Consider the following 26,395-nt stretch of genomic DNA (forward strand, 5'->3'; position numbering starts at 1 on the left):
TGGATTTGTGCTCTCCCTGCTTTTCCAAATGCGTTGACACTGAGTAACGATGCTCTTTGGAATCTCAGTGTGTTTGACTCCTATTGTTTCTCCTGGTTCCAGCTGCAGCAGAAAAGGCAGTTCCCAGTGAGAAGCCCCCAGGCCCAGCCCCTGCAGATGCCCACGAGGAGTTTGTGGACGATTTCAGGGTCGGGGAGCGCGTTTGGGTCAACGGGAACAAACCCGGCTTCATCCAGTTCCTTGGAGAAACCCAGTTCGCTCCAGGGCAGTGGGCAGGGATTGTCCTGGACGAGCCCATCGGGAAGAACGACGGCTCCGTGGCCGGGGTTCGCTATTTCCAGTGTGAGCCCTTGAGGGGAATATTTACCAGACCATCCAAGCTGACCAGGAAGGTTTTGGCAGAAGATGAAGCCAACGGTACCCAGACCTCCCACCCTTCCAGAGCCACCTCCCCCACGTCCACATCAGCTGCCAGCGCCGTGTCTTCGGCTGCTGCTGCGCTTCCCCCGTCAGGAATTCCCCAGAAAACCTCCCCGCTTGCTGCTAAGGAACATGCGACTCCTGCTCAGATGAGCAATCTTTCCAAGACTGCCAGTGAATCCATATCAAACCTCTCCGAGGCCGGGTCGCTCAAGAAAGGAGAAAGGGAGCTCAAAATTGGAGATCGAGTTCTGGTAAGATTCCCCTGCAGATTCCCCTGCAGCCTCTGGCTCTGCTTTGCTTTGGTTCGTTGTCATTTCGGCTGATAGTCAAAACTTTCCTGCTGGTTCCTGGTCAAGGTGCTGGAAATTTATGCTCTGGTTTTCTTTTCTGTAGTGTCTGCTGTGAACAAGCTCTTTGCCCGCTGGAGGAAGGTCTTTGCAATACCAAGAGAAAATGATTAATTTGGCAGTTTTTAATCTGTTGTGGTTTTGAGTATTTAACAACATATTTGTAGCTTATCTCTCCATATCTTCAAGAACAACATGCTAAATAATAAACCAAGCATGTGAGGCTTCCATGCAGCTCTTTTGCCCTGTCCAGGGTCATGTCTTTAGAAAGCAAAGAGGTCAATAATTGATTGTTCCTCAGTGGTGATGGGCAGCAACAGGAGCAGTCACATAATGCCACTGATCAGTCACATAATGCCACTGCTCACCCAGGAATTCCGTGTCTCCTGGTGATGTGCCACGTTACTTGGCTGCCCTTCCCAAATTCAGACACCCTGAATGCTTCTGCTGATGTATCATTTCACCTTTTTAAAAGGGAGCTAAGCTTTGTTAAACATTTTTATTTAAATAATTAGCCTAGAATGATGGTGTAAGCCTGTAATTTGGATCGATGCAATAGAGCATGGAGCATTTGTGATGATTGATTTGATAGACACCAAGAAAAGTGGGAAACCCTGCCTTGGAACAGTAGCCTTTGCTTGAAAAGGCAGTGGAAAGCTGGTGGTGTGTTGTTTTGTGTTGTATTCTTAATTTAAAGACTATGTATGTAGCTACAAATGTAACTGGAATGGCCCTTGTGTGCTCAGCAGATCTCTGATCACTGTAATATCTGAGTTGAGGTTTGATTTCCTGCCACGTGTATTAAGCTGAAGAATTGTCTCACTGTTATTTTGATACAATCTCTCGTTATTTACAATATAATTTTAAAATCTCCATTAGGTTAAAGCAAGGGCAGGTACAGGTGTCCTGGCATAGAAGACATTTTGGGGTTATTGTAAGGACATTGTGTAGAAAAATCTCTCATGGATTTTATTGTTTGTCCTGCATTGCCCCACCAGACAATGACTCAGCAGTAAAAGTGGATTGATATTTAAATTTTATTGTCTTTTTAAAGGAAGAATTTGTCTCCTCTTTCTGTTTAAAGAGAGCTTAAAACACAGGGCCAAGTTGAAGAAGGAGACAAAGGTGAAGTGAGGGCAGGGGTTGGCTGACAGCTGGATTTGGGCTGAGATGTGTTTTCTTGGAGTGCCAATGGAAACAAAGATTTACCCTTTATCCCTGGCTATTTCTGGCAGAGACTCCAGCCCTGGTGTCCTCCAGACAGAATCAGGGTTTAACCACTTGTTGGCCTTTTCCTCAAGGACCTTTGTGAAACTTTCTCAAGTTTCTTTGTTCCTCAACTCCTCTGGGGTGTCCTCCTTGGGTGGGACAGTTCTCTGGTGCCCGTGAAGGCATCGCTCCAACTGTCCTGTATCTAATTAGTGCAAATTACAGAAAAAGCACATCCTAAGTGCCACAGTTTGATAATAATAAGGTCCCAAATTCTGTTTGTTAAGTAGGACAGGTTAAACTTAGTATTTCATCCTCTCTGCTACCTCTCTTTGCCTTAAGTATTCCTCTTGAGTCATCAAATGGTAGTTTGAGGTTTTGAGGCAGCAGCATGTTGGTGATGCACATCTGTAATTTCTGTACCAGTATAAAACACTCTGGAATAGGAATGTTAAAGGGGCAGGATCCTTGTCTGCTGGTTTTTAACACTTTTGGGTCTTGTGCTAATTATTTGTTGTAGATCCCAGACTCTACTCTCATCATCTAACAATAATTCAGATGTAAATATATTAAATCACCAGGTTAGTGCAAATAATGCTCAACTTGACTGAATTCATCTGTTAATAATTTTATTCCCTGCCACTGCACTCCTGTCCAGCACTGTGGACTGGAGAGTTGAGGTGTCACTGAGTAATTCTGGAAACTCTCCTCAAGCACAGATTGTTGGGAAAGCCCTGCCTGTCACTTGCTGTAACTTGCTTGGCCATTCCTGCTCCAGCAGAGGTATAAATCCAACTGGAATGCTCTGTGTAATTTGGGTTTATTTATGCTGACAGCAGTCACTCTGCAGCAATATGTTCCCCAGGAGGATGAGAGGCTGGATGGAGGTTGTGTCCTCCCCTCCAAGTGACAATGTGGTGCCACAGCCACAAGACATGTTCCAGTCTGACTGTACCATTGCAGGGCTGCAGTGAGTAAATGCTGCAAAATTCCTCAGTTCTTGCAGCTTGGAGCAGCTGCTGGTGGATATTTCGTGAAGGTTCTTAGTAATGATGATTGTGGGCACGGGGGGGAAACAAGTGCTGGGAATTACACCTTGAAAATGGTGAACCTCCAGCTGTGCAGCACTGCAGTTCAGCACAGCAGTGGATTCAGGATAGACAAAAGCTCACTTGGGAGTCTTATTAAAAGAGCTAAATGGAAAATTATGTCCTTCAGGGCGGATTTGTAGATGGGGAGATGTAGCTCATAAGCCAGGATTACATTCCAGAATGCACTTCAGATGTGGCTCAGGTTTATTGATCTCAGTGTGTGATCTCAGGGTGGGGAGTGGTGACTGTTACACCAAAGTATTTCAGTCTGTTATTTTTTTTCCTCTAACTTGGATTCTAAAATATACTTAGTAGGAGTCACCTTGAAGGGATCAGTTCAATGATTTTAAGTTTCTTTTAGTTGTCAGTAACTGGCTGGTTTGGGGTGACCATTCAGTGAGAAAGGTCAAACCATACAGCTGGTTTCTGTGCCCAGCCTGGGCTATCGAGGGGCCATTCTGACAACATTTACTAATTCACATCTCAACTTGGCCTCCTTTTTGCTTTCCACAGATGTAAACCTGGCACAAGTTTGAACCTGAAATGTTGGGTTCAAAGCATTTCAGGCTTGGCCAACTGATGTTTCCCAACAGCTGAGCTTTGTTGGAACATTTTCCTTTTCCTCCTGAGACGTTTGTGCTGTTCCTCCCCATGAAAAGCATCTGTCAGCTCCTCACATTTACTTGTGTGTTGTCACAGCAAATGCTGCCTCAGTGATGTTGGGGTGAGGTGTTTTGATTAAATCTTGAGACTTAAAGCTCTGGTGCATGTTCTGTATTGTTTTATGTGGGTAGAAAAGATGTCTTGGGTTTATTTTCTTATTTCTTTGATCTCTAGTTGTTTCACCACTGTTTGTGCACTTAGAATTACCTGATGCTACGTCATCCCATCTTAGAGTCCCCTCAAATTTCTCTAGAACTGATATGTTTAAAAAATACAAAGATTTAAATAATAACATCCTTTAAATAAAGGAAGCTTCCCATGCACATATCCCTGATTTATTTGAATATGAAGACAGGTGCCCTACACAATCTTACCTTAATTCAGACAACTTAGGAAGAATAGTGGTTACATACAGATTGTTTGGGACACTCCTTCAGAGGGAAAGAAATTCCAGAGAAGAAAGGAAATAAAATTTCCAGACTGAGGGAGGGGGGGGAAGGAAGAAATATCAGAGAAAGGAAATTCCACTGCAAAAAAACAAATAGAGCTTGGAGGTGATCACCTGGATATTCCCCAAACCAGGCAGAGAGTCTCATGTGAGGCTGTGCTGAACAGTGTGATAGATGTGGAGATAAAAAGATGGAAAACAAGCAGCCTTGCTTTTTCAGGGAGCAGAAAACCTCTTTTCCCAAAAGACCTTGTATATTAGAACAGAAAAATTTCGTTGCCATCAAAACAGCCGGTGCTCCAAGGTATGGGATGTGTCAGCTGAGCTGTGTTCTGTGGATACCTGTGGAAAAATACTTGTAGATTTGCTGCAACAATCAGCTGCAGCTTTCCTTGTGTTTTCCCCTCAATTTGAAGATGACATGTTCAGTAAATTGGCTGTTAAATTGAGTTGTAAACATCAGAAAAATAACTCCCAGGAGACATCAATGCCCCTGAGGGAAATATAACAATCATGGAGAAATTCACCTTGTCCTATTGTCTTAGGATTTCTCTTTCCTGAGATTCCAGAGGAGTCAAAGCCAATCAAAACCAAATCAAACTAAACGAATACACAAGCTGAAGTATTATAGCCCCAAGTGGGTGTTCTAGTGGGAGAGATCCTTTGATTTCTGTAGTTTACTGCTCAAAGATGATTAAGCTGAAGCTGCACATTGTCCTCTGCTGTCTTGAGAGTCTCTGAGGATAAATCTGTCTCCCTCAAATCCCCGTTTATCTGAGCCATATTCAGCAACATGTGCCTAATTTCCCTTTCACCAACAAGAAACTAATAATGCTTCATGTTAATGTGTGGAAATGTTGGTAGATGAAGTGGACATTTAAAAGAACTGTGTTCTGTGATGTGTAACTCATTATTCAGCTTTTCAATTGGTGCAATGATGTATAACTTTTACTGGATAAAAATATGGTGAAACCAGGGAAAAGTTATTAATGCAAAGAGTCATTCCAACAGCTCTGTATTAGGCATAATTTCCATTCCTAACATATGATGTATGTTCTGGAATCTGGATGTGATTGAGCTGTTAGAACATTAACTCTGGGCAGCCTGAGCTCGTATTTGGGGATTCTGTAACATAGGAAATGTTGATGTGGAAATCTGCACTTCCCTCCTTGCCCTCACCCAGCCTTTCCTGGGTCAATGACACAGTGCCAGGTTGATTTTCCTGCTGAAAATCAGGCTCCACTTTCAGCATTTGAACTTGTATGAATAAGAATTCCCGGGCAAGAAGTGCCGGTGGCAGTGCCGTGCTGGTGCTAAACCAGCTGGGGAAAGAACAACAGAAAAGCAATTCAGAAAACAAATGACTTTCAGGCTCAGCCAGTTTGGGTTTCCTGGTTGAGCTGCAGCCAGAGAACCTGTTTGCCCCGGTGTTGGGAACACTTGGGATGTCTTAAGAGCCCAATGCAAAGTTGATTTTAAAAACAAACAAACAAACCCCTCAGAACTCCCCAACGAAACTTGTTAATAAAAGGGGAGAAGCTGCTTTGTATGGGGACTGCTGCCTGTACCAAAAGTTGAAGCAGCTTTGAGAGCTTTTTCCTGAAGGGACCAGATGCTGCATTTTAAATAAATAAATAAAAATCTTATCAACCTAAGGGGCCTGAGCCGTCTCAAGGGATTAAAGTGCTTTCATTCATTTAACCAGTTACAGCTTCATCCCAGGCTGCCAAATCTGCTGCTCCTGGAGCTGAGCTGTAAAGCTGAGCCTCAGCCCCCTCCATATGGTCACCCACCACTGCAGACTCCCTTTACAGGCATTGCTGGTGTGGCCTTTCTGCAAAGTTCTTCTCTGTGCACGAGTGACATGGAATTTCTCCTTCTTCCCTGCCTTCCTCCTTGCTCTGTTCTTCCTTCCTGAGCTCTGTGGTGATGGCACAGGCAGGGGTTGACAGCAGATTATTGGCAGATTTGTTTCCACCCATGTAACCTATCTGGGAGTAAACATGACGTAAGGCTGCCAACTGATTACATTCCAGGGCTCTTAAAGGCAGGGAAGGGAAAAACAAACTTCACATGGAGAGAGGAGTTTCTCCCTGTAGCAATAATTCTGTATTGTCCACGTGGAGCTTTTAAAATCTCCTTTTTCTGTTGTTCTTTTGTAACATCCTGAATAGAAAATGCACTTCTGAGTTTAGCCTGTTTAAAAATCTTATCACTGTTAAAAACCCAAATATTCAGCGATGGTGTTGCAGTTAAAGCAGTGCAAAAATACCCTGCACAAAGCAGATGAGGATGGAAAAGGAAGAAAAATTTGAAAGTTGGCAACGTGTGGTTGTTTTGTGCCAGTATTTGACTGCTCAGTCACACTTGTGCTTTATCCTGGAGCTGAGGTGGCTGTATGAGGTGCTTTGATGGCTTTGTCATGTTAAGTCAAGATGAAAGTAATTCTTATATTTATGTATGTCTACTTAGGCACAGCATTTGGGTGCTGTGAAGTACAATGTAGATTAGTTTGCTGAGTGGCTGCCAGAACATGAAATATGAGAATATATCTGAGGGATGAAGGGTATCCAAAGGCTTTGTCTGCAATTCATTGGGTGATTTTTCTCTGTGCAAACCTCAGCTTTCTTTAAATGTTACTTGTAAGCGTTTTTCAGGAGATATTGTTACCTCTCTGCTCACAGACAAATAAGATGTTAAATTTATCTTACAGCAAAGTGTGAGCTGTGTTTATCTGAGTCATTCTGTTTTGGCAACTCCTTATTTAACTTCCAATTACACGTGAGTTCCTGGGATGTAATGGCAACAATCCATGATGTTTCCACGTGCTTTGGTAATAGTTAATTCATTTTTTGTGTGTGGACTCCTTGGCTTCCCTTTTCCCTGCCTTCCCAAGGGGAATGAGATCCAGGAACATGTTGTCCTTGGTCACTTCAGCACAGGATGGGCGAAGGAACACTTTATTTACTTAATTTTAGTCTTTGCCTTTTTTTTTTTTTTTTTTTGTGGTACTGAATTCACTTGTGGCTTTTGTAGGATGGAATTCCTGTGAAGTTGGGTTTTTTTGCTTTCTTTGAGTTGACTGAGTGAATTGAATCTCAGTTGCACATCAGTTGTAGTTACTACCCTGTTTTCTTGGGGAAGTGAAGGGTTGTGTGGTAGCACAAGGTCTGTGGGAGTGTCTTATTTTTGCCCACTTTGGCCTCACTTTGGAACTTTTTAGTTGACTGCAACCAAATTGGGTAGAAAGAGAGAGGTTTTAAAAAGTTCTTCCAAGTTCCATGGAAACAGTCCAAGAAAAGGAGGAGACTCAAAACCACCAATTCTGGAAAAGCTGCAATTTGCCTTCACAGAATTTTGCACGTCAGAGAATCCACATGATCGAGGCTCCTCTGAACACTGTTCCCATCAATAGAAGCAGCATTTTTAGGGAGTGAAGTCACTCAGCCATAATCTCTGATGCCACAGGAGAACTGACACCATTAATCCTGCTGTTCACAGAATTGCTGGGCTGAAAAACCTGAATTACAGAGCCCAGTTTGAAGTTTAGGAGATGCTCTGGCACTGCTCAGTCGTGCCTTGATCCAGAGTCAGATGTTATGGAGATATTTTTAAAGGAAATAGGATAATCTGAAGCAAATATCTGTCTGGTATCTGTCTAATCTCAAAGAGAAAAAACAGGTAAAAACTAAAAGAGCAACCAGATGTTGACAAACTAAAACATGGCAGGTTTCTCAAACACAATTTGCTTTTTTCTTTGGCACTATAGATTTAATGGAGAAAACGCCACTCCATGCTGGGATTATTATTATTGTTATTATTATTATTATTATTATTATTATAATATTTTGAACACTACCTAACAGTAACTTCAAAATTAATTTGGCCTTTAGTGATATATTTAAAACTGTGTAGTTACATCCTTAGTTATTTAAAAAACCCCTTGGAAACATTGGCCAGAATTCAGAACAGAGCTGTAAAATGACTCAGGCAAGAGAAAGTATCTTGCAATAAAAGATTTGAAGAATTTAAGCTGTTAATTTACAAAGGGAAAAATTGAGGTGCCCTGCTTAGAACATGGGAGTACCTGCTGAGGAGCTCTGTCATCTCCCAGCTCAAAGCACAATGAGAGCCAGGGGCTGAAGGCCACAGTCACATTTGTTTTATTTAAAATTTAAATGTGTTTGCAACAATGGAGAGATTAACTATGAAAATATCCTGTCAGTGGAAGTGTTTCCTGATGGATATCAGCTCTGGAAACAGTCCCACACAGAGCTCAGCACAGTTACAGGGTTAATTACAGGTGGAATGGAAGGACCTGTTCCAGCAGAGCCCAGGAGATGATCCCGTGCTTCCCTCTGACCTTGAATGGGTGAACAAATCAATTAAATGCAATTTCTTTTGCCAACTGGAAAAGGTTCTGCTTAATTTTGAGAAACAAGAGAGAGAGGATTCTGATGAGAACCTGGTTAGTGGATCCAGGCAGCATGTGGTGGGTCTGGATGGGTTTTGCTTTTCCAAGCATGTTGTGGGTGCTGAATGGTCCTGGAAATGCAGAAATATCCAAGAGTCACCTCAAGCACTTGCTCAGGCAGAAGGGGAGACAGAACAATTGTTATTCACCTTTTCCCTCTCTCAGGGTGTAAGTGATATTGTTACACTTCCAGTGTTCAGACAGTGAATCCTCTTTTCCATGACCCCTCTCATTTTTTAGACCATCCCTCTCTTTTTCCCTGGATTACACTGGTTTATTTGTTTCCTGCTTCTCCTTATCTTTGGAAATGTGGCTCTGCAAAGGTTTTCACAAGCTTAGATGTGTCCTTTCATGAGGCAATTTTTAACCACTTCAGGTTTACAAACCCATTTTGCTACTTCACTTTACCTTGCAGCAAATTAGTATCAGTTTAGTTAGAATTGGGTAAATGGAATTTAATCACTTTTTTTATGTGTTTGATGTAACACTAGTGAATTCCAAGCAGATTCCTCACCCCACAGTGACCTGTGGTCTAACCCAGATTCTCTGCTGTGTTATTGATCTGTATTTTACAACTTGTCTGCATTGAGTGTGGCAACTGAAAAAAAGCTCTGGCAGTTCTTTATCTGACCTGCCTTAACAGGAATGAAGGTCATGGAAAACTGTCTTCATGGTAGTGATGTCCCATTTTTTTATAACTTTTAGAAACTTTCTAATAAACTTTTTTTCCCCTTTTCTTTTAGAAACTGGGCTTTTTATTTTTAGTCCTTCATGGGAAGTAGATCAGTTTTTGGTTCGAGGTTGGGTTTTTTACCTTTCTTTTTTTCTATAATTCTTATATAATTTTTAAATAATGTTTCTGTATTAAACACTACAATTCTGTAAGTACAGTTCTCTTTTCATATTGCTAGGAACAGTTCAGTGTAATCATGTCATAATCTTTTTCCCCTTTATGGCACTAATGTTACAGCAACTTTGATCATGAGAAGCCTTTACCCTCCTGTGTTGTCCAGTAGCACCTCACATTGTCCTACCAAGGGAATAAATTATGATTATTGTGTTGTCACATGCAGGGCACTAATTGCAGCTGGAGATAAATAATAAATACACTGTTTGGGGCAGATGTCTGGGAATGATTGGAAGCCTTGAGTAGTCTCAGGCTTTCCAGAGTGGTGCTGACTTGTTTTAAAGCTGAAATTTTGAAGGCTTTGGCTTGAAACTCAGCAAAACTGCATTTACAGCCCTTTGCTGATGCTCTTGGTGAGGGCACACAGAAAGCAAGCAGAAATGGAGGAACTGGTTATTCCAAGATGCTGGAAAAAACCAAAAATTCCTTGGCATTCTTCCTTGCATCTTGTTCTAAAATAAGGCAGCACCATGGTGACAGGACGAGTCACTCTGCTCTTCCTCCCGGGGAGCTCCCGTTGTGCATCCCCATATGTTCTGGGATATGAATCCCTGCTTTTGCTCACTCCCACCAGGCCTTGGGTCACAGTTCCAACATCCAGGCACTGGGATGGCTGGAGCAGGTCCAAAGGCACTGGGCAGTGCTGAATTCTTCCAGACTGTTTCCCAGTTTGGGATTTGAATGGAATATCTTCAGACTAACTGGACATTTATTACTAAATGTGGAAGATGAGCAGGGCCAAGGGATGAAACCAAAAGGGATGAATATTCTGCACCCATGTTTAATCTGCCTTATCCTGGAGCCAGCATTCCTGGCCTGGAGGTTTATTTACAGTGTGGCTTGGAGGGAACAGATTGCAGCAGTTTTTCCTGTCCCCGGGAGCCTTTGCTTGGAGTGATCCTATTCCTCTAAGCTCTCACCTTGCCTGCCCCTCTTCCCTGCCCATGGAAAGGTGCTGAGTGGGTGTCTTTAGGCAATTCATTTATGTTGTTTATTACAAAAAATCACCACAGAACACGCACTCCACAAAACAGCAATAAAATTCCTTGGCCTGGCTCAAGGGTTCTGGAAAAGGAGCTGAGGAATCCTCTGTGTCACCCCAAACCTGACTGTTGTCTTTAAGGGGATGCTCCTTGTCTGGGCCATTGTTCTGGTTTTCCTGTCTGATTTCTTTCATGGCTTTTTAGAGCTTATTTTGATTTAACTTTTGTTTTTTTCAGGCAGAAAACTGTACAAAATTGAGCAGGAAACAGCATCTAGCCAGTCTTTTTACCTAAAGATATCTTCCAAATTTACCTATAGAGAAAAAACATCTAACAAAACAAGACAAAAAAATTATAAAAAACTGCCTAAACTTACTAGAAAAGGAATAAGGAGAAGGAAAACTTGGAACACCCATGTTTTTCTCTCACACTACTCAGCTAAATGTTATTTTTATGTTTATACTTAGGATAATGGTATTTATCCTCTAGAAAAAGTAGATTATGTCTGATGGGGAATAACATATCCCTCAATTTAAGGACTAGTTCTTTCCAGGAAATCCTTTAACAATATTATATATTCTTTCTTCACCACTGTGCCACAGAGCTCTGGATTCTGTGGAGCTCTTGGGCTGGTTACAATTCTCTTTTTCTGGTGCTTGTTTTCCAAGAGGGGAAGTTTGTGTGTTCTCTGCCAAGAACACCAGATACCAAACGTTCTACTAGTTACTATATTAGGCTGAGTCATGATAACTGTAAACTTTGTGTGTTTTTATTCCATGGAGAGTAATAATTTGCTACAGAGCCACTTAAAGCAAGAGCTAAAGGTTGTTTCCAGACTGTCTCTAATGAGACAGAAGGAGCTGCCACCTTAAACAGGGACTAGAGATGCCTCTGTCACCTTTGTCACTGAAGTAATATCAAAAAAGGAGAATTATTCTCCCTGTTTTTCTGAGGTTTGTGTGGAAAAAGAGCTGCCAGACTTCCCAAACTCATTCGTGTGAGTTCTCTGCTGCGCTGTGATCACTCACCTTAATTTACAGCACAAGAAGCTCGTTGTTCTCCTTTAATCCTGGGAATTTCCTCCCAGAAATAGAATGTCTATGGAAAAATGATGTGCAATCCTAGTTCACTTTTTAGTGTATATTTTGGTAGCAGGTCACATCCAGGCTCTCTGCTGAGGCCACAAAATATTCCTCTTTGGATAACGTGGGCTGGAACCCACAAACGGACATTTTCAGTGCCATTGCTGTGCTTTCCACGTGGAATGCTGGGAATCTCTTGAAGAGCTTTCATTACATTTTCCTTGTTTTCACAATACTGGATTCAGGCTGAACAGATTTCCACAAATTTAGGGCACAACATATGGTCCCTGTGACCTGCAAGAGCCCTGCAGTTCTGGCTGCTGGCCCTTCCTGGCAACTGGTGGCCACACAACACCTTTTCCTCCTTCACTTCATTTAATTCTTCCCTCCCTGGGTGTTATAAAAAGCTGTAGCTCAGAGACACTGCAAGTCATTGGAATTGCTGTAAATATTTCAGGTTATAACTTTGAAATCAGCTGATTTCTAGGCTTTCCCTTAGGAGTGTTTGGGGGGTTTTTTTGTTTTGTTTTTTCTTTTTTAAGTGAAGAAAAGATTAAGGAAATGATTGTTCCCTTTTTAAGGATTCATGTGGTTATGTCTCCAGTTCTGCCAAGTGCTCTACATTGTGCTTTATATCAGATTTAAATACAAGAGGGTTGTTCTATGTATTTTATCTGAATTATTCCTTAGAGAAAATATGAAAGGATTTTTTTCTCATTTCATTTCTTTTACTTTTCCTCAGAGAATTTGAGTAAGAAATAAGCAGTTCTTAGAAATCCTTATCTGCTGATAGAAATTTGTTTGAAACAAATATCTGTTCAGTATGTTCAGTATTCAGGTTATACTGGGTGTTGTTAATGTATTTTTGGTCTTACAGACATATCAAGTCACCTGCTGGAATTGTGGCCTTCAGTCATTACAGACTTTGAATACCAAATTGGACAGAAATGCTAAGAAAGTGATTTTTATTTCATTTTTTCTTCTTTTTGGTTGTGAAGATCTGTATTTGTTCCACATCAAAACAAACTCACGAATTAAAAAATCTGCATTTTGAAATCAGAACTGGTCACATGATTAACGTGCTTTGTGCACGTGGTTATGCCAGAAGCTTTTTCATTGTATTTGGTGTTTGAATTTGGAAATGCATTAAATACAGGTGTGTTTTCCTGCTTTAGGTTGGTGGGACAAAAGCTGGAGTTGTGCGTTTTTTGGGAGAAACAGACTTTGCTAAAGGAGAGTGGTGTGGAGTGGAGCTGGATGAGCCCCTGGGAAAGAACGATGGAGCCGTGGCTGGAACGAGGTTGGTCCATCATCCATTTGCCTTCTAAGATTTTTCTCTGCAGTCTCTTTTGGTTTTTAATATCTCCATGAAAGTTTTCAATCAAGGCAGGGAGGCTGTGAACCTGAGTGTCTGCTGATGGGTGGTACACGATGACTTGAATTTTATGAATTTTCTGGAAATCCGGATCAACCCTCCATTCATGGGATGAGCTGATCTCTCCCACTCCCATGGGGCTTTTATTCATAGCCTGGTAATGGAAAGCCCAATTTCCTGCATTTGGAACACCTACTTGATTTCTGAATGCTCAGCGAAGAAAATCTCTGGGTATCTAAGAGCTGTACTTAAAGGAAATGTTCCTGAATCCCAGGGGTGAAAGCTCCTGTACCAACAGTTACCTCATTGTAGAGGCTGGGAGCAGTGGAGCTGCTTCCTCCAATAAGTCCCACTTAGAAAGCATTAATTCACACCACAGTGTGACTTTCTTTCTGATTTGCTATAAGGAACAGTCTTTTACCTCCTTAAAAAGAGGTTTTACAAGGATTGTGCCACCTTAACATGGGTGATCACAACTTAAAATTATAAGTGGTATTTGTTTATATGTAATCAAAGATATATATTCTGTATAATCAAATATGCATAAAGAGTATGTATGTGATATAAAACTACTTGATCTAATTAAAATCTACTTCTTATTTCTAACTCTCAGCCATCACATATTGTTGGCAGCTCAGAGGGAGAGGAAAGTTAACGCGTGTAAAACTGACTCTGAATGGAATTTTTTTAGGAAATAGAGCTACAGCTCAAGTGGAATTTCTGAAGTCTGATATAATCATGCTTCAGCCTTTCAAAATCCCTTTTCCAAAAAAAATATGATTGCAGTGTAGTGTAGATGAGAGACACCAGCTGTTCCATTAATACTTTCAGGCTCCTGCTGCGGAATTCTTTGTGAAGCCAGACCGTGCGTGTGAAAAGAAGTTGATTTATACTCTCATCTCCTTACTTTGCTTTTTGGAAGGTACTTCCAGTGCCAGCCCAAGTATGGATTGTTTGCCCCAGTGCACAAGGTGACCAAGATCGGGTTCCCCTCGACCACCCCGGCCAAGGCCAAGGCCGCCGTGCGGAAGGTGCTGCCGACGCCCACGGCCCTGAAGCGCAGCCCCAGCGCCTCCTCCCTCAGCTCCCTCAGCTCCGTGGCCTCTTCCGTAAGCAGCAAGCCCAGCCGTACAGGACTAGTAAGCTCCTTTTTCTGTTGCATGCTCCCCATCCCCTCAGGAGTCCACAGGAATGTGCAGGAATCCACAGGAATCCACAGGAATCCACGTGCCCGTGGTCGGCGTTGAGACTAGAGCAGAGCACGGCACCCGTTAGTTGTGCTGGTTCCACTCAAAGCATGCACGAGGGAAGGAAATCTTAGCTAGCCCTGGAGATTTGAATATTTAATACATGTATCAAATATTTTGAATATTTGATTCAGGCTAACAGTGATTGCGATAAGAAAGGGGCTTATGGCACCACCAAACCGGTCTCTGGCTGGAACCTCCATCAATTGTTCTTTTTCACTGCCTCTCTCATAAGGGGTTTGTGTTTGAGCTAAAGCTTCCACGGACCTCACTTGTTTTATTCAGCAGGAAGCTTCAGATTGTCTGAAATGCTCCAAATTTTCTTTGTAAAGAAAGAAAATTTCTTTGCAAAAGAGACCGAAAGAGATGAGTCAGCTGAGAAATCCAGAAGTAGCAATTGCCAGGTCCTTGCTGACAAAAAGCCTCTTTCTTTTCTTTTAGATTTGGTTTTAATCTGTGAATTCATAAAGGCTAAATGTTGCCAAGTGCAGTGGCTCAGGTGAATTCTAACAGTACTAATTCCACCTAATACACTTACTATGGATTCTTTTAAAGTTGTTTTGTTACATAAATGTTCTAATCTTGGGTTGCAGCAGGAAGACGGAAATCTGGGAAAGCTGAATTTTGAGAAGTCTCTTTTAAGGCAACGAAAAGCATAGAAATAGTTGGGTTTTTCCATGGTCACCCTAGATTTTTTTCTTCATTTTTTTTTTAAGCCAAAGTCCATAATTGCATTTAATTAGCAGGAGGTGACTCCCAGTGGTGTGGAACTGGTTCTCTGGGACAGTGTCCCACTGACCGGCAGGTGCAGAGGTGACCTACCCTGGTCCTGCAGGACTGAAGCAGATTACAGAGGTCAGCAGCTGGTCAGGGCACTGGGGTTAATACCTGACCACAAAAAGGATTTTTATTTGGCGCAAACACCGGGACTTCATTACTTAATCCAGGGTGGAAGTTGCACTTGCAGCTGCAGAGTGCCCTCTAGTTTGGGATCACTGCACTGACACGTGGAGCTGCCTCAATCCATGAGGAAAAGCATAAATATGGACTTCAGTGTTTTATTCCACATGCTGTGATCCTCGAAGTTACACCTTGTGAAGGTCTCAAATATATTTGCTTATTTTGCCTCTGTTGTGCTCCAGGGATTTTGCATGATTTGGGCCATAAAGCACAAAGCTGCTGTAATCCATTACTTCTGGAATTAAAATCCCGTCTTTCTTCCAACTCTTTCAGGCAACACGAACATTTGGTGGCCATTCAAGTTAAAAGGATTGTCTGAATAATTTGGAGACTTTTTCTTTAAAAGTTAAGCTGCTGAGGAAACAAGATTTCCTGAAATCAGTTCTGACACAGCAGATTTCTTGTGCATCAGTTTTTAGGAAAACTAAAACTTCCCTGAAAATTGCTGGACTCTCACACAGTCTGCTCAGCTATTCAGGGCTCTTGCTGTTTTTCCTGTGTCAGACAAGCAACTGTCAGGTCATTTAATGTTAAACTGGGGAAAATAAAGTCATTTAGATGGAAAAGGAGAAGGTACAGCAGGTCACAGGAAGCATTTGCTTTACTAACCCCGTGTTTGGAGAGGCTGGAGATATCCCAGTTTCCTTTCCCTGGATGCAGAGTGGTTTTTAATGGATTTCCTTTGTGAAGTTGACAGAAACCTCTTCCCGGTACGCCCGGAAAATCTCGGGAACCACGGCCCTGCAGGAGGCCCTGAAGGAGAAGCAGCAGCACATTGAGCAGCTCCTGGCAGAGAGGGACCTGGAGAGGGCAGAGGTGGCAAAAGCCACGAGTCACGTGGGGGAAATGGAGCAGGAATTGGCCCTGGTTCGGGATGGACACGACCGGGTAAGGGGGGGTGAGGGCTGCTCCTAAACAGGGAGTACGAGGTGGGGTTCTAAAAGTAAAGTTATCCATTATATCAATATATATAATAATAGTAATATCCATATAAATCAATATGATACCCATGTAATAATAACAGCCATATCTATATAATGCATAATATTCCTCCTCGTTGCTCAGCACGTTCTGGAGATGGAGGCAAAAATGGACCAGCTGCGGGCCATGGTGGAGGCAGCTGACAGGGAGAAGGTGGAGCTCCTCAATCAGCTCGAGGAGGAGAAAAGGTACCCAAAAATGTCTTCAGGAATTAATTCTGTTAAATCAGACTTTTATTGGTGGCTTTCAGATATGAAACAAATTTTGAACGATGGGCAATTACTGTGTAAAATCATATTGCAGTTTGTTAAAATTTAATGAAGAACAAAACCACCCTCCAGTTTGGAGAGGGGAAGCCAAAGAAAGTGGATTTGCTCAGAGGCTGTAAAACTATTGTTTATAACTGATTTTTATCCAACTCAATACTTGCACTATTGTTTTCTACTATATTTTATTCCTCCTCATATGAAATTAATGGATTGTACCTCATCTTTTTGAAACACTTTTCTTCCACTTCCAAATGAAAAGGTTGATCATCTCATTCCCTGACAGTTCTGGATTAGGAATTTACATTTAAATCTCTTGTGAATAATTCATTACTGTTAGTTTTGTCTATATAGGGGATGTCTCTTGCAGGCAAATCATCAAAGCCATTAATTCTAATGCCTTTTCTAATTCCCTTTCATAACCATTAGAGGAAAGAACTGAGATTACCAAATAGGTGAGGTGGGGTTGGGAAAGGAAATAGTCTGATAAATTGTTGGGTCAAGGTTAGGTGAGGAAATTGTGATAAATTGATTTAGTGGGTTTGGAATACTTTGGAAGAGTAAAGTCTGTTTAGAAACCCACTGTGAGTGTGTGCCCCTGGAGCCAGTCAGTGTTGGCCTCTCTGAGGGGCCTAAAACCAGAGGTCACAGCTGGAAAATGCAGTGGTAAAAAGGGCAATTCCTTTACAATTTTCCTGCTGCCTTTTTGTGGGACCCAATAGAACAGAATTTTCAAAGCAAACAGTCGAGTTTGATCTGGAATTATTTGTATATTCTCCCAACCCTTCCAGGCTTATTCACTCTGTGTTATGTGTTCGGGTCAGTCTCAGCAGTGACCCAAAGTCAATCTTTAATCCCCTGTTCCCAAAGCACTGGTGAGACCCACTCCCAGTCCTAAATCCTTATTCTTTTATTTTGGACTCACATCACTTGTAACTCTGTTTGCAGCAGTGATTTCTGTATCTGTCAGCCAAGCTGTGTGTGTAATTCCAAGGAAAGGAGAGATCCTTGTCTCTTCCCTTGCAGCATCTTAGTGATGAAAGATCAAGGGGAAAAGGAGGAGATCTGGCCCCTTGTTCATTGGGATATACCAGAGTCAGGGGAGGGAAGCAATAACTTCTTAAAAATTTGATTTTAAGTTAGATTTTGGCTTCTCTCCTCCCCGATCCCATTCTGAGACTCCTGTGTGGACAAGGCAAGGCTTGTGCTCCCCTTCTGCATCTTGCAGTTCATCCTGACCCCCAACATATTCCTCAGTCCTGGAGACTGGATTCAGTGTGCCCAGCACACATCCAGGCCTATGGATATTTTGGATGTCTCCTAAATTTCTGCCTGTTTCTTTGAGGAATGGTAGAATATATGGAATGTGGGATCAGACTGTTCATTTCGGTCACTCTCTCAAGGACATGCAGGAGGGTGAAAGGATGAGAGAATCAGTGATGACTTAAAGGGTGAAAGGATTAGAGAATCAGTGATGACTTAAAGGTTTCCTTTTTAATTCATCAGCAAATACAACAGAATACACTTTATGGGGTTGCAGGAAGGCCCGTGCCTCCCTTTGTCAGTGATTGTTTAAAGGGAGCCCTTTTCCCTCCCTCTGATGCTTCCTGGGAGAGATTTCTCCTTTGTGTTTCGGGCACTTTGCTGGGGTGATGTCCCTGTAGTTCTGATTTCCACTGAAAATGAGTTTGAAAGCATTTTTCTTCCAAAGTTACCTGAATTTTAATGAGTTGTCCCCACAGGAAAGTCGAAGACCTTCAGTTCCGTGTGGAAGAAGAATCCATTACCAAAGGAGACCTCGAGGTAAAACATCTCCAGCTTTGTAAACAGAATATTTAGGAGGGCAGAGGAATGCATTTAGTTTGGGTTAAGAGCACTTTTCTCTGGAAGAGAAAGGCGGGAATGATTAAAAAATGCAGTATCCACTTCTGCAGTCCCTGAGTAAACTAATTGTCCTGAAAGTGCAGGATTGCACCCCAAATTCCATGCATTTCTGCAATGGCTGTGCAGTGGAATGGTTGTAGTTGTTCAGAGTACTTAAATTAATTCATAGAAAGTTCTACCTTTTGATATTAAACCAAAACAAACAAAAAATCATTTTGAAGTTATGAAATTGCAAGTTAATATTTAAGCCTTTAAAAATGAATATTGAAGACTAGTCTTGTTTGATCAAATTTTTGAGTAATCCCTGTGCTTCCCTTAGGGAAGATGAATTGATGAGGAGTGTTTTATCCTGACAGTGTTGCCCATAAAATGTAAACAGCAATGCATGTGTGCAGCTTTTATCCTTCTCCTGTTTGTATAATTATAATGTTGGGCTAAACACAGTGTGTTATTACACAGTCAGGAGAGAAAACATTTAATAAAGGATTGCTCTCAGATATTTGAACACTACCAATTTTTATCCTAAGATTCAAATTAAAAAGCAGAATACTTTTTAGTTGTTCTGTTGTTGTCGAATTAGAAAAATACTAGAATTTCTTGCACAGCATAAAATACAAATGTAATTAATTTATGTTACTGTAAAACATTTATGATTTAAGTGAAGCCTTATGAAAATTATTCATTTCATATAACATTTCTTTTATTTTAGTCTTCCATTCATTTTAAGATACCTATCTAGACTCTTCATAGAATGCTCCTTTTATTGTTTAGTCCGTGGAAATATTTGAGTTTTTTATTTTCTGTTAAATCAATCGATAGTTGTGACAAACCATCTTAAAGCCTCTGGTTTGTCAAGATGCATAACTTGGAGTTTAAACTGAATTCAGGCTGATGAAATGTATCCTGTTGCTTGTGTTGGAATGGTAGTGCTGAGTCTGCAGGTGAAACATTTCTGTTTGTTTGTTTTTAATTTTACTGATAGCGAAAGAGGCAGATTTCGGAAGACCCTGACAATGTAAGAGGGCACTTCAATGTGCAGAGACATCCCATGTTAACAGATTGTGTGCAGAAAATGCTTCTACTGATTCACTAACTGCATAATCTGTTATTGAAACCTCGACTCTGGTATTTGTGTGCATGTTGCTTTCAGAGCAATTCCGGCCTTTATTGGAAGGAATGTGTGTAGTGACTAAATCCCCGTTAACTGAGACAGGGTGAATGTGGCACTGGATTCTTGGGGGTCCAAACCTCTGCAACCCACTGGAGAGTGTAGGGGCATCACTGACCAGGATGCTGAAATAGCCTTCATTTAACTGTAGGATTTCAGCTGTTTTCTTCACAAGCCCTGCCTGTTTTCCTCTGAGCTCCTGCTGCTGTTCACTAGATGTAAAGTGCAAGTAGCCAGTTAATGTTTCTGTGCCCACCTCCCCTTATTTCTTTCCCTTTTTGGTATGAAATGCCAAAGGGGAGAGATGATAAAAACCATCTGAACAATTAGTGTGCAAAGCTGCCTGATTTTACTGTAGCTTCTCTTGAATTATGTAGGAAAATTATGTTACTCAATAGCAGAAATGGCCTTGCAAGCCCTGAGCAACCCCCTTGCTTCCATAGCTCAGAAGAGAGGAGTTTTAAAGGAAAATTTATCCCAGGCTGCCTCCTCTGCTGCATCCCCAGCCAAGATAGGAAGTTCTCAAGGCTGAAACTGGTTTCCTGTGCATTCTTGGTGTTCTCAGTCTCCACTCAGGCTGATGATGTGTTAGAATAACTCTGCATGTGCACTCCTGGTTCAATCCTCTCTTTACTCCTGATTTCCCTATTCTGATTTTTCCATCAAAAATGGACATCTTTGCTCTCCAAAGGAGAGAAGTGGGTGATCACTTGGTTTTTAGGCTGATCCTTCAGGATCTCAGTGGTGTTCTGGGACTGTTATCCCAGCACAGAGGGACTGGAGGGGTCTTGCCCCACCCTGGAACTGATCATCTCAGCATTTATGGCTTCAGCACAATTTCACACTCTGGAGAAATAACAGTGAGGTTTATTCTGAAGTGAAAGAGCAGCCACAAGTGCTGCAAAAGCTGATGTCCAGTCTCTGAAGTTTGGGTGGAATTCTTTAAGGTTCCAGGCAGAGAAAAGCTCTCCCATTCCCACATCACTGATCCAGCTGCAAAGCTTTGGAGAAGGGGAAGATGCTTCCTTTGCTTTCATTGTCTAGGTTTTTGTTTCCTGTCTTTCTTTGCCATCAAAGTTAAGGTTTACAGTCAAATTCTTCTCTTTCTGCTCTTCTCAGTTCGCTGTGCTCTGGGTCTCCTCAAGGAGAACCATTATCATTGGGAATTTCTCTCTACATAATGATCATTTTGAGTGATTCAAAATTCTGTAGTGATTTTTACCTCAAGAAAATGGAGCCTGTCCCTTGGAAATCAGACTTGATTAAAGGATAATCTGTCGTACTCTAAATGGGGAAAAAGATTTCTAGCAAAGATGTCCAGAGTATTATTTTTTTAAATCTTTTATTTGCATTTTGGTAGGATTTTAACTTGTTTCTGTTTGTAAGAGACAAGACTTAAAAAGAACCCAGTAATCAGTAATGGTGTATCTGATCTTTGCAGTAGTAAAACACTGTCTGTAAAATTACTGATCAAAGTGTTTGGGGTTTATGTAGCATGGAAAAACATATTTTCCAAAGGCATTCGGGGAGAATTCTGCAACTGTCAGGTTTGGGATTTCTTGGTTTTTAGTAGATCCTTTGAGTTAAAACAAGGAAGGTATGAATTTCCAATTTTTAAAATAGATTACTTTTCATACTTAAAATTTTGCTGTGCATCAGAACTAATACTGACCTGTGTCAGAAAAAAAAACTGAATGTAGCCACTTACAAAACAGTTATTTCCCTTAGAACACTTAATTCCATTTTCAAAACCTGTGGGCAGCAAAAAGAGTAATCTCTGTTCTTGTGGAGCATTTCCCCCCATATCCACTGAAGATCTTCCAGTGAGAGAGAAACAAACTTTCATAAAATAGTCAAATCTAAGAAGCAACTTTTAGTGTTTGTGGATTTTATGTCTTCAAGTAACCAAGTAACTCCACAGTAACACAGCCAACTGTTTCCAGCTGGGAAGAAAAAGGTTTAAAGAATTAACTGCCCGGATGTTGCATGCTTTGGGAAGGAAGATAACCTGCTGCTGTCAGAAGGAATTCTGTGTTTGGAGAACAGGCCTGGAGCAAAATGAGAAGCTCATCCCATCCCACTTGCTCTGCAGGGACCACAGAAGGTCCTTGGCTGCTGTGCCTGGTTTGGAGGCAGCACTGCTCAGCTTTTCACTCCAGTCCCACAGTTCTGCAGGGTTTGGGTATCATTGCAAAGGTGGAGAAGCAGCAGGTCCTGCCACTGTGCACACACAGCTGCCCTTGGATTCCTGAATGAATCCTGGTGGGATTCATCCAATCCAGTGCTCATGTTCCAGGGCTCTCCTCTGTCCATTCTAGTTCACAGTTTTGAACTGTGTTACTTGTTCTACAGGGAATTAACTGGGCAGTCCAACTGTGTAGAGAGAACTTTCATCAGCACCAGTGGATGCAACTTCTTTGGTTAATAAACACTTTTTCAGCTTCACTCAGTCTTCTGAAAATCCACCTTGTTCCCACTGTGGCCAAGCCTGGAAAGCTGCTGTTTGGAAAAGACCCTGTGAAGCATCAATAGGTTTTCCCAATCCTTTTCATTTTTGGATTGTTTACTAAATTTAAATAAGGGACCTGTCAAGACTGATACAGTACTTGAATCTCTGCACTTCAGAAATAGGCAGAAATAGGAGGTTCTTACCTCTTTATATTTCTCTTTCCTTTTTTCTCTTCTCCACTTCAGAGGTGCAGATCAGCTTTGAACTCCCTGCTGGACTTTACTGGCACCTCCCAAGTTTCAGGCTCCCTCGCAGGCCTCTGGCAATATCTGGATATCAAGCCAGAATATCCAATATTCTGTGTTCTTGCTAACAATTTCACCTGTTTGTAAGCAAAAGGCAGGAGATACCTGCTCACTTAGTTTCATCTGTGTCCTGCTCCTCTTTAGGAACCTCTTAGAATTCCAAAGATCTTATTTTCTTTTTCCTTGCTTCCACATCTTGTTCAATATATTTAGACTTCTGTGACTGCAGAGCAACCAGGCTGATACTTCCTTATCTGCTTCTGGGGAATCTTGTTACTTAAACAAGTACTTGTTGCTTTTCCTTCCTGGAAGAGGAGAGGGAAAAATCAGGAGGGTTTTGGAGTGGTAGACAACCCCTCCTTTCTATTCAAAGAATTCAAACCACAGTGGCAAATGAACCTTCATGTTCTAAGGTCTTGGCTAAAAGCAGTTTTATGGCTGGGACTTGAGAGACAGCTACTATAAAAAAACCCAGAAAGTTAAAGTTTGGATTTATCACATGAGCCTCAGTGTGGAATTTTGTCTCCTGGTTAATAAATAAATTATTTAAAAAATAAACCCAGCACATTAAAAGGGATGACAGGGAAAGGGACTGACCATCCTGTTAGAACAGGCAGGGATATATATGCACATATATATATATTTATTACATAACTACTCTAATTTGTGCCAAAAACCTCATGTACTGATAAATAACTCCTACTCAGCTGCATGAAACCTTTTTGTTCCCATTCCTCCGTTTGCCGTTTATTTCCGTTTGCCTTATTTATTCATTTCTTTATTTTGCCATGTCAGTCCATCCCCCCCTTCAGCCCATGTTCCTCATCCACAGCATTTCCCTGTCCATTTTCTCCACTGCATCCTCTCTGCTCATCACTGGTAGAGGCCTCTGGCAGCACGGCCTGCATGTGGCTCCCTCCTCTCGTGCTGGCATGTGATGGTGGCACCGTTGTGTCTCTTCCTCTCCCTTTTCACTAACAGACGCAGACCAAACTGGAGCATGCCCGCATTAAGGAGCTTGAACAGAGCCTGCTCTTTGAAAAGACCAAAGCTGACAAACTCCAGAGGGAGTTAGAAGACACTAGGGTAATGGATTTCACTCTTTGGATAACGACACTGCTTTGTGTGGGGGAGATTCCTGGTGACACGTCTTGGGTGTAGCACGGGCTCAGACAGGTCCCTGCTCCTGCCATAGAGCTGGAACACTTCAAAAATTAGCTTTATTTTGGTGGTGTGTGTATGTGTGTGCCTGTACACGTGTCCTCTCTCCTGGAGGAATTCAGGTAAGATGCCTTCCAACTGCAAAATCCTTACTCAGTTCCGAATGTAGCACAATGGGACCATGAATTGACATAAAAGTAGCAAAGTGGGACCATGAACTGACATAAAGAAATGTTCACTGGTTCATTTTAAGATGTAGCAAAGTTCATGAAACCCCCCAAAAAATAAGATTGAATGTGCCAATCCTTTTAACACAAACTTAGTGTTTGGGGCTTGGTTTCTGAGGTCTTCAGTAGTTGCTGTACTTCTTGCTTTGCTAAATCATGGTTTGCAGGGGCTTTTTAGCTCTTTTTGCCCACCAATGACATAATCTTTTAATGGATATCTCAGTAGCATTAGCAATACTGTTGCCTGCCAAAATATTACTGGATATACTTTATCCCAAGTCAGAAGTTCAGCAGATATTCTAAAGGATATAATATATATCCACACACACACATATATCCGTGCTCACACATGGGGATTTTCTTGAAGTTGAGGTAGGATGAATAAAAACCCCAGGATGAATAGAAACCCAAGAACATACTCTGAAATAAGTACTTTTAAAGAGCAATTGCAGGTAAGTAATATTTTTTTCAGGATGTTGGTATAATAAGGAGGTTGAAACAGTAACTTTCTAATTAGAATTAATTGTGGGAGCTTTGCTGTGGCACAAAGTGCTTCAACAGAAAGCTTGGATAGTGAGGACACTTTTTCAGGGACAATTAAGTGGATGTGGAAGGAATTTCAGAGGATTTATAGGCTGAAAATGTGTTTATAATTTTCTCTGACATCTCAGAGCTGGGATGAGATTAATTTGGAGGCCTTATTTCAACAAGTAAAGACCTCGAGGTTCTCTGTTCTTTCCCAGTCTGCTTAAAATGGTTCTGAGAAACACTTTGTTAACCATTGCTAATATACATCAGTGCAGTTTGTAAGTTGTTCAGTAAGTTGTTATTTCTAGGTGACTTCAGAAAAATGGATTTAACTGAATTCCATCCTTGGAGAGAATATATAATATGTGTTTAATACAAACTTGTGGACATTTTTCTTTTTTTTTAAAGCAATTTGCAACACTCAGTGGATTCTTTTCAGCAAGGCCTGAGTGTCTTTGTGTTAAATGTATCTTTGATAATTCTTTCTTCTTTTCTTAAAACACTCTTGATCACAGGTGGCCACAGTGTCAGAAAAATCCCGTATCATGGAGCTGGAGAGGGATCTGGCCCTGAGGGTGAAGGAAGTGGCTGAGCTCCGAGGGAGGTTGGATTCCAGTAAGCACGTGGATGACGTGGACACTTCTCTGTCCTTGTTACAAGAAATCAGTTCTTTACAAGAAAAAATGGCAGCAGTTGGCAAAGAACATCAGAGCGAGGTGGACTCCCTGCGGGAGAAGTTTGGGATCAGTGAGGAAGCCCTGCAGAAAGAGATCAAATCCCTTTCGGCTTCAAACGAGAGGATGGCAAAAGAAAATGAATCCTTGAAATCCAAGCTGGATCACGCCAACAAGGAGAATTCCGAGGTGATAGAGCTGTGGAAATCCAAGCTGGAATCTGCAATTGCCTCCCATCAGCAAGCCATGGAAGAACTGAAAGTGTCCTTCAGCAAAGGGGTGGGGGCTCAGACAGCGGAGTTTGCGGAGCTGAAGACTCAGATTGAGAAGCTGAAGTTGGACCATGAGAGTGAAATGTCCAGTTTCAAAGTGAAGCAGGAGAATGAAAGATCTCAGCATTTGAAGGAGGTCGAGTCACTGAAGGCAAAACTCTTGGCAGTCACGGAGGAGAAAGAGCAAAGCCTGGAAAGCCTGAAGACCAAACTGGAAAGTGTGGAAGATCAGCATCTTGTAGAAATGGAAGACACTTTAAACAAATTACAGGAAGCTGAGATAAAGGTAAAGGAGCTAGAGGTACTGCAAGCCAAGTACAATGAACAAACCAAAGTTATTGATAGTCTTACACCACAGATCAAAGCTGCTGAAGAAAAGCTTTTGGACCTTGCTGCACTTCAGAAAGCCAATTCTGAAGGTAAATTGGAAATCGAGAAACTTAGCAAGCAGCTTGAGGCAGCCGAGAAACAAATTCAGACTTTAGAGACTGAAAAGGTTGATGGAATTAGCCAGGTTTGTATCAACATCCATCCTTTTCTTTTGCTTTTGCTTTTATTTGACATCTGTACTGTTTTAATCTGCAAATACATCACAGAAAAAGGAGTTTTACTGGTTGTGTATCTTGGTACCACCTGAGGAGGTTTAGAGGGAGCGTTGACTGGGTCGGGTCTCAGCAGGTTTTTGGTGCTCCATCTGCAGCAATAAGCAACAGGAAAAGATTCCTTCTGCACTTTCTTGCTGCAGGCTGAAAAACTGAAAGCTTCCTGTTATGGAAAAGTTACTTTGTTGGCTTATCTGGGAGGAGATCCCACACATCCTGAGGCTTTAACTTTGGTGACATTCAGACAAAGTGACCTGGGGCTCAGTGGGGAATGTTCCCTTCACTGCCTCTCCCATCTGACAGGGTGGTGGAAGAGGTTGTTAAAAACAAAAGGAAGCAAAAAAGATCCTGGTGGAGCTTTTCCTCAAGCCCAGGGTCTGCAGGGATGTTGTTGGCCCTGGTTCACAGCATTTTTGAGCCCCAGTCTGCAGTGGGATACATCTGACCAAGGTTTTCCTCGGGTTTGGATGAAATATCTCCTCAAAGCTGAGCCATTCAGTGCCTGGAAGTTGTCCCACCACTGGAGCCAGGGATAAAAGTGCTGAGATACCATTCAGTTTTTGGGGTTCCCCCTCAATCTGTGCATGACCCGACAAGCTGGAGCTCTAATTGTGAGAGTAGCGAGAAAGTGACTGGGAGGAGCTTTCCTAAACCCTTCCCAGATGGTTC

General features: G+C 41.8%; 1 protein-coding gene across 17 annotated transcripts in view; it reads left to right on the plus strand.

Moving 5' to 3' along the window:
- CLIP1 (CAP-Gly domain containing linker protein 1) overlaps positions 1 to 26,395 on the plus strand; it is a 61,864-nt gene that overhangs the window by 12,436 nt on the left and 23,033 nt on the right. For 9 of the 17 annotated variants that reach the window (XM_029961165.1, XM_029961167.1, XM_029961174.1 and 6 more), the window contains exons 3-11: positions 103 to 674; positions 12,803 to 12,927; positions 13,925 to 14,141; positions 15,900 to 16,097; positions 16,275 to 16,378; positions 18,199 to 18,259; positions 19,323 to 19,355; positions 23,244 to 23,348; positions 24,694 to 25,638. In XM_029961165.1, the coding sequence (XP_029817025.1) occupies positions 103 to 674; positions 12,803 to 12,927; positions 13,925 to 14,141; positions 15,900 to 16,097; positions 16,275 to 16,378; positions 18,199 to 18,259; positions 19,323 to 19,355; positions 23,244 to 23,348; positions 24,694 to 25,638 (2,360 nt within the window). The remainder of the gene's footprint in view (positions 1 to 102; positions 675 to 12,802; positions 12,928 to 13,924; positions 14,142 to 15,899; positions 16,098 to 16,274; positions 16,379 to 18,198; positions 18,260 to 19,322; positions 19,356 to 23,243; positions 23,349 to 24,693; positions 25,639 to 26,395) is intronic. The other 8 variants (XM_029961169.1, XM_029961179.1, XM_029961176.1 and 5 more) reach the window with 5 other exon arrangements.

Source organism: Manacus vitellinus, unplaced genomic scaffold (assembly GCF_001715985.3).
Source record: "Manacus vitellinus isolate BGI_N305 unplaced genomic scaffold, ASM171598v3 scaffold_31_pilon, whole genome shotgun sequence".
Taxonomy (NCBI): Eukaryota; Metazoa; Chordata; class Aves; order Passeriformes; family Pipridae; genus Manacus; species Manacus vitellinus.